General features: G+C 39.1%; 1 protein-coding gene across 1 annotated transcript; it reads right to left on the bottom strand.

The window, feature by feature from the left end:
• Positions 1-5,134: 5,134 nt before the first annotated feature.
• On the bottom strand, positions 5,135-5,653 carry LOC149138215 (uncharacterized). Its single transcript, XM_089450288.1, has one exon. The coding sequence runs from the start codon at positions 5,651-5,653 to the stop codon at positions 5,135-5,137; it is 519 nt and encodes a 172-aa protein (XP_089306414.1).
• Between the last annotated feature and the right edge of the window lie 6,350 nt (positions 5,654-12,003).

Below are 12,003 nucleotides of genomic sequence, written 5' to 3' on the forward strand. Positions count from 1 at the left end.
CATGGGCAGGTCACAAAACAACTTAACTTCTAATAACCTAAGGGTCTTTGACCTTCCTAAAGCCCCTTTGACTCCTATTGATCCTCCTGATCTGCTCCTCAAATGCGGAGACTTTATAATAATAACAAAAGTTTTACAAAATTGACCCCAGGGGACCCTGTCCGAACATACATCAAAGGGAAGGAGAATTGGGTTGCAGATTCTCTTAGAAGGAAGGCACAGGTAAAGAAACTATGAGCTCTTATGGGACAGAGTTACAAGATAGGGTCTTGCAGGCAGGACATCGGGATGACAAATACATGGAGATTAAGCACAGGTTACAACAGAGCACATTTACAAGTATAGGTGCAGGTGCAGGTATAGGTACAAGTACAGGTGATTGGGATGCAGAGTATCGTCTCACGGTAGATGGTTTGGTGAGATTTAGAGACAATATCTATGTCCCAAATTAAAGTGATCTCAAGAATATTATCTTTAGGGAGTTTCACGCCAAACCATAATCGGGTCATACAGGATATCAGAAGACATGGACGACAGTAAAGAAGTTCTACTATTGGTCGAATCTGAAAAAGGAAATGGCAGAGTTCATGGCTAGATGCCTAGATTGTAAGCAGGTAAAGGTAGAATGTAAGCATCCAGGTGGTTTACTACAACCTATAGCGATTACAGAATGGAAATGGGAGGTCATTTCCATGAATTTTATCATAGGTCTTCCGAGGACAGTAAAGAAACATGATTCTATTATGGTCGTGGTTGACACGTTGGGCAAGGTAGCTCACTTCATTCCAATAAAGACTACATATTCAGCTAGTGAGGTAGCACATGTGTTCACCAGAGAGATAGTGAGATTGCATGATGTTCCAAATAAGATTGTGTCGGACTGAGATGCGAAGTTCACTTCCAAGTTTTGGAAAAATCTATTTGCAGGTTTGGGCACAAAGTTTGCCTTCAGTACAACTTATCATCTGTAGACATATGGAAAAACCGAGAGGGTCAGCATGATCTTGGAGGATATGCTAAGGATGTACATGATGCACTAGCAGAAGAAATGGGAGGATTATCTTCCATTGGTTGAGTTCACATACAACAATGGTTATCAGGAGTCATTGAGGATGAGTCCTTTTGAGGCATTATATGGGTGAATTGTAACACTCCCATTAGATGGAGTGATCTAGTGAACAAGGTACTTATTGGACCAGACATGTTGGAAGACATGGAGCAGGAAATGTAGGTTATAAAGAAGAATATAAAGGTAGCACAAGATAGACAGAAGAGTTATGCGGATCATCACAAGGTGTTCAAGGAGTTTTAGGTTGGGGAACATGTGTATTTGCGCATCAAGCCCAAGAAAAGATCTTTGATCATTGGTTCTTGTGCCAAGTTGGCACCATGATATTGTGGGCCTTTTAAGATCCTTGAGAGGATTGGACCAGTGGCATATCGACTTGCATTGCCTCCAATAGTGAAATTCCATGGTTTTTTCCATATTTCATTGCTTAAGAAGTATATAAAGGATGTTGATCATGTTATTGATTGTTCTGTATTTTAGGTGGAGCAAGAAGGAGAGTTCTAGCTGGAGCCTCAGTTCATATTGTAGTGGAAACATCTCATGCTCAGGAATAGAGCCATAGAGCAAGTTAAAGTGTAGTGGAAGCACTTTCATCCTGAAGAAGCTACATGGGAGATGGCAGATCAAATGTAGACCTTGTATCCTTCATTATTTTCTGGTTGAGGCAAAGCAGTTTTGGTTTGATGTTGGTATATGTTTTGCTGATGTTTTGGTATATGTATATATGTGTATATGGATGTAAATACCGCCATGAGATAAGTTATAAAGTTCCAATAAGTGGTATGGGTCTCATGTTATTATGGTTGCTATATTGTCATGTTGTCATGATGTTTTGCTTTTGAGCAAGTCTTTCATTGTAAATATTGCATCGAGCTAAGTTATAAAGCTCCATGGGAAGTGGCGGGCTCTAGTATTGTAGCAATAATGCTACAACTCTTGGAACTCCCTTCTTTAATTTTATCAACCCGGTAGTTCGTAACAAACTTGGAAGCGACGGTGCTGTATGCACAAGTACTAGCTCTTGCCGCAGCTGTCACTTGGTCAGCTGGCACAAGTCCACTAGGAGCTTAAGCCAACTTCTATGAGCTCTTAGAAGAAGCTTTTTAATTGATGGATGAAAGCTAACTCGAAGGAAGCTAATCTAATTGCAAAAAGAAACTGAAAGCCAAAAAGAAACGCAAACCCTAATTCTACTAGCTAGTCCTACTGACGCAACAGAGAGCATGCAAACTACTGAAAGAGATGCCATTACTTCTATGAAGGTAAAATGCAAATGTCTAAGCTATCACTATCTGAAGAAAACATCTTTTTGTATTTTTGATTAAGTTGTTGGGATTATCATGCATGTGCTTCTAACTATTTTTGACTGTGCAGAGGTGGATCAAGGAGGAGAAATGCTTGGGAAAGGTTGGGAAGGTTCAGAGAGGGTCTAAGGGGTCCCTAACACCCTTCCAGAGAGTCTCACAAAGTTTGGCTGCCAAGAAACCATGTTTATGAGCTTCTACAGGAAGTCTGCAGGGGTTCTACAGGATGTTCAGGATTTCTACAAGATGTTCTGTAATTCTTCTACAGGATGTTTCGAAATGGGATTTTTGAGCATGGATGGAGGGAAAAAGATGGAGGAATGAGTATGGAGGTGAAATAGGGGTGTGAAGAGGTCTAGGACTTGGTGGATGAGGCTAAGGAGCGATTGGATTTGTTCAAGGATGGAGGAAGCGATGATGCACAAGAATGTAGGAATTAGGGCAAGGTGGGGAAAGTATGGCAAATGAAGGGTAAGAATCATGGACTAAGGGTTGGAGCAGATTATCTGATGGATTATGGGTAGATAGAGAAGGATAACAGGTGCTCTGCAAGTTATTTTTCGAATTTAACAAATGAAGACTTGGAAAATCAAGAACCTAATTACCTTGACCTAATCTGACCTAGATAATAGCAAAAGAAATGGAACAGAAGTTTATTTGCACAAAATCAGATGAAATAACTATGAAACTAAGAAATCATAACCCTAAGCATGCAGTCAAAACTGATATCAAGTTTGACAACTAAGAATCCAACACTAATACTTGCATGGTGAAGCAAAACAACGTTTTTGTGGGCAGCAAGGTCACCTTTGTCCCAACTCACGATCCCACTGAGGTAGAGGTAAGACCAGAGGTGCTTGAACCCCTTTTTCCAAGGATCCTTTATGTTATTATTCTATCCAAATCAATCTGAACATGAAAATCTACTTTAATCCTCAAAAGCAACCTAAATAACACAACAAGTTTTAAATCTAAATAGCAGATTTTACTCTAAGAATGCAGCAAAGACACATGAAAGTAAACAAAGGAGGTACTGGGCGCTTGAGATGGGCCCAACCCCAAGAGCTACAACCTCCTAAGAGAGATTTAGAGCTGGTGCAAATCTGGATTCATCTTTATTGATCAAGAAATGAAGAGTTACATCAAAACTGTCCACAAGAAGAACTTGCAAATGAGCTGAAAGCAAAGCTAATCTATTGCATCCAAATCGAACTATAAACTAGCTAACTATTGGCTACAAAATGACTAACCACTAGCTAACTATCTACTAGCTAACTAGCTAACATCCACTGGCTAACCAAAATGAGGCCCTAAGCCTTCTTATTTATACAAATTGAGGACCCAACAGTCCTCCTAAACTTTAGGGACTCGGCTGCCCAAAACTTGGAGTTAACAACAGTCCTACTTGACTTGCTTGGCTGCCCTTGTGCTGATTGATTCGGTGGCCCTTGAACTCCGAGCTGATGGTGGAGAATTCGAGGTAAGGGCCCATAAATGAAGGGGACACCTTCCTACAAATCCTCTCCCTTGTCTTCCCACGAATTTGTTTGCCAAGTGCTCATTAAGACCTTCAATTTTGTCTCCAAATTGACCAAAAAGGCTACACAAAGCACCCATTAGACTTGTTGGCATAATGACTAACCAAATTCACTCTATTAACATAAATATAATAAAAAACATGCAATAAAATAATGAGAATGGTGGATTAAGTCAAATTAGGAGGTTGAATGAGCCCAAATAATTGTCCATTTTTGAGGCTCATCATCACCCCCCTACTGAAAGTGTTGCTCATCCTCTGAGCAACCAATCTCTCTCCTCATCTTTGATGGCCCTGGTGGCTTCTTTGGCTAACATCTCGGCCGATTCCTCCTTTGGCTTCCCTCTTTTCAAACTTCCTATAGAAACAGTTCGCTGGCTTCCTATAGAAACAATCTGCTAACTTCCTGTAGAACCAATTTTCTCTGACTTTGCTTACTTGGCTGGGGGTGCCTTCTCCTTGAACTGTGCTGCTGCCTGAAAGCTGATGAATCCAACACAAATGGCAAGTCTAATGTATTATAAAAGCACACAAGTACAATGAACTGCCCGAGAATAGATATTGCATGCCAAAGCTGGATGGGAAAAAGTGTTTCCAGACCTTTAACTGAATCAAATGGCATTCTTAATCTTGGATTTGAACTCTGCTAAGAATTGATAACAGAAGCAGAACAGAACATAAGATAGATCAAGGGCAGAGAAAATATGACTTGCTCACATATCACTGCTATGAATCAGCATTTCCCTTCAATCTGAAATTGCTTCAAAACAGGCCAAAAATAAGAATTCCCAAGTTTTGTTTCAAGCTGTTGTATAACCAGGAGTAGAGCAAAACTTCATACCGAATCACACTTTTAAGAATTCTTTCACATGGAATAATCTGGCTATTGAAAAAGACCTTGTGAACCCCTTGGAAAGTATTGAAATAAACAAATCTAACCAGAACAACACCAGAACTTTCCAATTTGTTTCATGGTAGATTCACTTCATGCAAAATCACTGTTTTTCCATTAGTTAACTTTAATTCAAATTTCTGTTCCTAACATGACAATACTTTCCGACTGCGGCAACTTTCTCTTCTTCATTTGAAGATGTTGAAATAAGTTTTGCTAAACATTTCATATATTTTTCTCCAAGATGTTCTGCTAATTTTCTTTTATCTCCATCTTGAGACAAGATAAACAACAATTTCACAGCATAAGCTCGCATTTCAGAGTATGTAGCTTCACAAAAAGGGAAGCAATACTTGAATTGCTCCTCCCTCTCTTAAATTTGTCCTTGCCTCAACAGCCGCTGGTACACAACAAATGGCATGGAATGCTCGAACAATGCTTCCATGTATTGAAGGTGGTGTCAAATTTATTAAAGATAATAGCTGGTATATGATCTCATCAGATTCCAATAATGCAGCTGTTGTGTCATTTGTTCTTTGGGGCAATGCTGTAGACATAGCAAGGTTTGCATAGGTATTAGCAGCTTTTTCTCTCAAAGCCAATACAGTTGACAGTGGTGTGCATAGAAGGTCCAAGATGGGTCGGACCACCCCATCTTTGATCATTTGTAAAGCATTCTCAGGTAAAGTTGAAAGATTCTGAAGTGCCCCAATGGCTGCTAATTTTGACTTCAAATTAGCATTTGAAATCATTTCAAGAAGTGGAAATACAACTCCCTCTTTGAGCAATGCAGCGTTGTTTTGATCTGTTAAACCTATCTCTGACAACTTACTTGCCATAACAATTTTCATTGTGTCAGACCCTTCTCTCAGGTTCTGTATCAAAGGCTTGAAATAGTTCGCTTATGCCATTTGCACTACATTATGCTCACTGTATGGGAGATTCTCCAGAACTTCGTTTGCATCCTTAGCAGCTTTAGGATTGTCACTATTTGACATTGTTACAAGGAGGAGGATACAACCTTGTACCTTGCCAATCTGTTCACACACAGCCATATCCTTTGAAAGCTCTAAAAGCAATTCCACGGCTTTCATACCCTCTGCAATATCACGTGCAAGTGAACGAACAATAAAATCAATAGCATGATCCACCTCAGCTATTTTCACCTTTCTTCAAGCTCCAAACTTGATGAAGAAAAACTCAGGCTTCTCTGCTCTGGAAGACTCTGCTGTATTTTCCTGTAAAACGTCTTCCTGTTGAATGCTAGCCGGATGCCATAGGATGTCTCTGCGCCTCTGCACGATCTTGGTATGCGGAAGAATTTTGAACAGGCCAAAAAAAAATCAGTGAAGGATGATAGGTTAAGCTGATTGTGGAAGCAGAGGATGTATACTTCAGTTTAACATGATGCAAGTGCAAGTTGACTAACAGTTTATGAATTTCAGCTGAGCGCTCATTAATTTCTGCGTGATTGTTTTGGAGTGAGGTGGCAAAGACGTGTGCTGGCCCATGCAACTGTTGTGCTATCATGAACTGCAATGGTTAACTGTGTGTTCTCTGCCTGTAATCTCATCCATCAGTTGCACTAGAGTTTAGACTACCCACACTATCCGTGTTTTTTAAATTTCACGTGCATGACTGACCCATGCATGCTGCGTGACTTTCTCGTGAGTGCTAGAGAACTGGGTGTCTTGCTACATTCATGGCTTAATTTCACCATTCCATTCGTTCATGCAATGCTTAGACTAGATTCATGCAATAGATGAACAAGGTTTAGTCACGTACTTGAAGTCAAACGGCTGCTTGTGAAGCTTTTTGCTGCTGCATGCTCATGTTCTGCTGCTGCATGCTTGGATCCTTTGGTTGCATGAGGGCTTGGCTGATGATTTTTGATTGCTTTTCCTTGTGCAGGTGTCCTCTGACCAGATCTAAGCTGCATGCATTTGTTTCCACGTTCAAATCTGCACCTTCAAGCTGCTGCTGCTGCAATGTCACAGAACCAGAACTTGTTTTCACCATTTCTCCCAAACGGTAAAGCAGATTCATCTGAAACTTGCTGAGCATGTTTCTATCATCATGATGCATCTCCCATAGCAAAATAGTGATCAATGGATGCACGGATTTCGAGAAAAATGGAAAATGGCTGAAGATTTCAGAGATCGATTTCTCGGAAACCGTGCATCAGAATTGGCTGAAACTGCTTGGGTAGGTTACCATCACTCATATGCATATCCCCATGAAACAGGTTTTGAAACAGATGCACGGTTATGGAGAAAATGCAAAAATGGCTGATGGTGATGGAGGCTGATTTCTTGGAAACCGTGCACCAGAATTGGCTGAAACTGCTCAAGCATGTTGCCACCACCCTTGTACAATTCCCCATAAAACGGTTTGTCAAATGGATGCATGGTTTTCAAGTTATGGCAAAAACAAATTTTGTTCTATGGATTTTTGCCTCAAGGCTTTTTGCAAATGTTTGCATGGAAGGAAAAACTGAGCTTGGGCTGTGATGCAGGTATGGAGATGATGGAGGAGGAGTTGGAAGATTGCATGAGGACTTCTGAACCCTTGAGGAAGCTACCGTGTTCGCCAAACCACTTTTTGAAATCCATGTCTAGTTTCCCACAATTTCTACAGGAAGTTCCTGTAGAAGCACAATGAGAAGCACAATGAGGTGGAAAAAATAATGGAGAAAGGCAAGGGATGGACACACAAGTGCTTGTAGGCCTAATCAACAGATTCCCACCATCAGATTCCATTTTAGACTTAAATTTGGTTCGTCCAAAGGTTCTACAGGATGTTTCCTGTAGAAATACAGAGCTTCCTGTAGAAGGCACAAGAAAAATTCCTTTAACCTTGATTTGAGTGCTCCTCCTGTCATGACACGTCCTTCTTGCAACCTGCAATTAGCCAATGGAATTAGTTTTATTTTTCTTTTTCTTTTTCTCTTTTTTTTTTTGAAAACCAACTAGGGCGCCTCATGGAGGTTTTCACCCTAATTGCCTGCCTTGGGCGCCTCCAAGGGAGGTTTTCACCCAGAGATATTATTCTCTTTTCTCTTTTTTTTTTCCAACCCATTGACCGCCTCATGGAGGTTTTCAATCAATGAGCCAATCTAAGGCGCCTCCGAGGAGGTTTTCACCTTAGATTTCTATTTTCCTCTTTTTTCATTTTTTTTCTTTTTCTTTTTTCTCTTTTTTCTTTTTTTTTTCTTTTTTCTACCCTACCCTACTTGAAAAACAAAATCGTTCTCAAGTATAAGAATACTTCCAATGGAGCCATGTGCACATCGAGATTAGAGACAAAATGATGTGGAGGCTCGAAATGCATGCTTGGATAGGTATCCAGATCTCAGGGACCAAATGATCTGACCTTGAAGGGATCAAACATAGCTGAGGAAGAGAGTACTGCTGCAACTTAGTGACTGTCTGGAACCATGTCTCAATATAGCTTTGATATCCTTGGTCCTTTTGCTGATCTGGATCATTCTTCATGTCACCTTCTATCATGACTTTCTCATCTTCCTCCTTTTGCTGATCTTTCTCTTGAATACATGGAAGATTTGATGGTAACCATGAGGAAACTCTCTCGATCTTTGATTCTGATCTATTCTCTTCATCAAGTGCAGCCCATGGTTCTTTGATCTCCTCTTTTGAATCTTGTTTTTCCGGATGTGGTCCTTCAATGCTTTCAAGATAATCTCTTTTTTGCAATGCTTTTCCTGAGCTATGGTGAAGATCATTGAGCTCAAGAGGAGTCATTTGGATATGTTGTGCCTCAGCATTGTAATGGAGTTGAGCTACTCCAATGTGTGGATTTGGAAATGGTGGTATGGGTAGCTGAGTGGAAGTGTGAAATTGAGATGGAGATGGATGGCATTGTGGTTGGGTAGGCATTTGGGGTTGCCTTGGTGGAGGAGGAGGCGATGGTTGTGGATGAGCAGGTGGTGGAGGAAACGAAGTGGGAGGAGTGTTGTACTGGGGCCTCCACCCATGATGAGGTGCATTCCACTGAGGCTGTGGCTGAGCATAAGAGTGAAACGAATGAGCAGCTGGTTGGGCATAATATGGATCTGTGAAGGAACAAGGAGGAGGTGTGAACCAAGAAGGATGAGCAGGGGGATCCCAAGAAGGCATGAAAGTGGCTTGATAGGGGTCATAATAGGTCTCGGATGTCCCTTGCAGTTCCTGCTAATAAGATCTAGGTCCATGCGGCCTCCTTTGGTTCATATAATGGAGTGGTTCAGTGGCTCCTTTGGCTCTCTGATATGCAACTTTAAGTCCAGGCAAGGAAGGGCACTGATTTGTAGGATGGTATTCTTCACAGATGAAGCACACTTCTAGGGAGTGCATTGGACATTCGTTCCTAGGATGCTTTCTAGTGCACCTAGGACAAAAGATGACGAAAGCCCTCTTGGCTTCCTCTTGCTTCTTTTGGATTCACAGGGTATCCAATTGCATGGCAAGAAACTGCCTCATATCACTCTTGAAATATTCTATTTGATCTTCAAATTCATCTTTGGACAAGGGACTGCTCCCAACATTTCTGCTTGTAGCCATTTGCTTCAGAGGAATGTTTTCTTCTTCTTCTCCCCTAGGGGTTCTTCAAATATGTCTTGCTGTCCACCTAAGGGTTCTTTAATCACAGCCATCGAAGAAGAGAGAGAAGGTTGGCTGTGTGAAGCAGTGGAGGTGTTGTGCAATCATTTTTCTAACTTATCTCTACTCCTACAAGGCATGAAATGAAATCTTTTTGGTTGATTTTTGCATTTTTCTTCTTGTACCTGCAAAACTAAAATAGGTTGAACTGCAACTAACTATCTTGCTGAAACGAAAATGTGGAATTGAAATGAAAGCAGGAAATGACTAATCTATTTTGCTCAAATGAAATTGCAGGAATGAAATGCTAATCTACGCTTGCGGAATTGAAATGCTAATCTACGCTTGCAGAAATGAAATTGCGGAATTGAAATGCTAATATATGAAAGCGGGAAAGGCTAATCTACTTTTGCATAAACGAAATTGCATAATGGAAATGAAATAAACTACTTAGCAGAAGATTGTAGTGGAAAATAGAAGAAAAGCGACAATCACCAATACTCTGATGCTTCCCCGGCAACGGCGCCAAAAAGATGGTGGGCTCCAGTATTGTAGCAATAATGATACAACTCCTGGAACTCCCTTCTTTAATTTTATCAACCCGGTAGTTCGTAACAAACTTGGAAGCGACAGTGCTGTATGCACAAGTACTAGCTCTTGCCGCAGCTGTCACTTGGTCAGCTGGCACAAGTTCGCTAGGGGCTTAAGCCAACTTCTATGAGCTCTTAGAAGAAGCTTGTTAACTGATGGGTGAAAGCTAACTCAAAGGAAGCTAATCTACTTGCGGAAAGAAACTGAAAGCCAAAAAGAAACACAAACCCTAGCAAACCCTAATTCTACCAGCTAGTCCTACTGATGCAAAGGAGAGAATGCAAACTACGAAAAGAGATGCCATTACTTCTAGGAAGGTAAAATGCATGTGTCTAAGTTATCACTAAACACATATTTCATTAAATTTGGAAGTATTTTATTACAAGGCCTTCAAAAACATTCATACTTTTGTAAATTGCCATATTAACTTGATTCAACATTAAAATAATTTGCAAGTAATTTCAAACCAATTAGAGATCATGAATAGGTCAAACATGGGGTTGTTATGTACAATAGTATCAATACACAATAGGAGTGTGAAATCAAACTCTTAGAAGAAATTGATTTAAGCTAAATCATATTAGTATGTCAAACATCCAATAAAGATATTATAGTTATGGATAACATGCTAGATTCCTCAATGTTTAAATTTTATGTCTGGCAACTCTAACCCCCTTTCCCCCAACCTATGGGGGATTTGTTGATTGAATGATGGTGATGTGAGGATCTTATTGTAAATGACAAGGATAGGTGTCCCTTGCATTGCATTGAGACTAGTCTACTAAAACCTTAGTAAAATGTTCTTGTGCTCAATTTCCTACGGTCCCTTTGTGCCTTTATGAAGCACTAATGAGGCGGTCATCATTCATCTTCATAGCATGCAGGCATCCACTATAAAAGTTATACATTGTTGATCTAGGTATTTCAAGAAGGTTAGGTACCATTGATCTATCTCCACTCAAATCCAAGTACATCAAATGAGATTTCTTAAATGGGTATTCAAGTCATTCCATTATGATGGACAGTGTCACAAATTGAAGTAAACAAGAAACTTTAGTGGTGACTTCTTGTAAGTAGTGGAGGCAAGGGTTTTCAAATATTAGCATAGTTGATGGTAGTGTGGATATTTATCTCTCCTTGTAAACATTTTCAAAACCAATAATAGTCTCGATGTAAATTTAGTGTCAACCAATTGTATGGAAAATCATGTTTGACCATTACTTTCACTAAGAAGAGAAAATGATAAGCATTTTTAATGGGGGAGAAATAAATGTGAAACATAACTCATGTATTTTAGTTGAAATTTATATAAGTCCCCATGTTCTTTAATTATTAAATGCTTAATGTAAATACAAATAAATTATCATTAAGATATTGTTTTTGAAGATTAAATATGTATTAAAAGGCATTCATCTATGACACTTGATTTTTCATGTAGCCTGAATAAACCACTTAAAGCTGATTATCAATTAATCCTAAATAGTTTTGTATAAGATAAATCTTTACTTGCATTAATAGCTTTATTTCAAAAATAAATTACATTTATAAACTTATATGAATACATATAACTAAATGAAATTCAATAAATAACTTCTGAGTCTTGTTGGATTCTATGAGATTATTTTAAGTACAAATAGTTTATTTAAGAATTCAAATTTACAAAATGTTAATATTGATGGGAAAAGCATGTCATATGGTGTAAAAAGTTTAAAGGCATCCATTTATGGCCCATCTCTTGAATGAGCTTAAATAGTCTACTTAATGCTCATGGTGAATTTATTAATCCATGTTTTATTAGAAAATTCATTTTCTTTACATGGTTTTTTATTCTAGAAATAGCAATTTCACATTTATATATTCATATTAAACCACATGATAGTTAAATAAAAATCAATTAATGCTTTCTTGACTTATTGACTTATATGACATGATTACATATAGGAATAATTGATTTAATAATGCATAGTTAGAAAAAGTTGTCAATTCAAAATAGAATAAACCAGTTAGAACTC

Source organism: Pinus tabuliformis, chromosome X (genome assembly GCF_031772625.1).
Source record: "Pinus tabuliformis cultivar Carrire ecotype Pingquan chromosome X, CPIR1, whole genome shotgun sequence".
In the NCBI taxonomy this organism is placed as follows: Eukaryota; Viridiplantae; Streptophyta; class Pinopsida; order Pinales; family Pinaceae; genus Pinus; species Pinus tabuliformis.

Bases quoted from the DNA above. Each gene is read 5' to 3' on its own strand.
- LOC149138215 (XM_089450288.1), bottom strand. From the start codon at position 5,653: ATGAAAATTGTTATGGCAAGTAAGTTGTCAGAGATAGGTTTAACAGAT.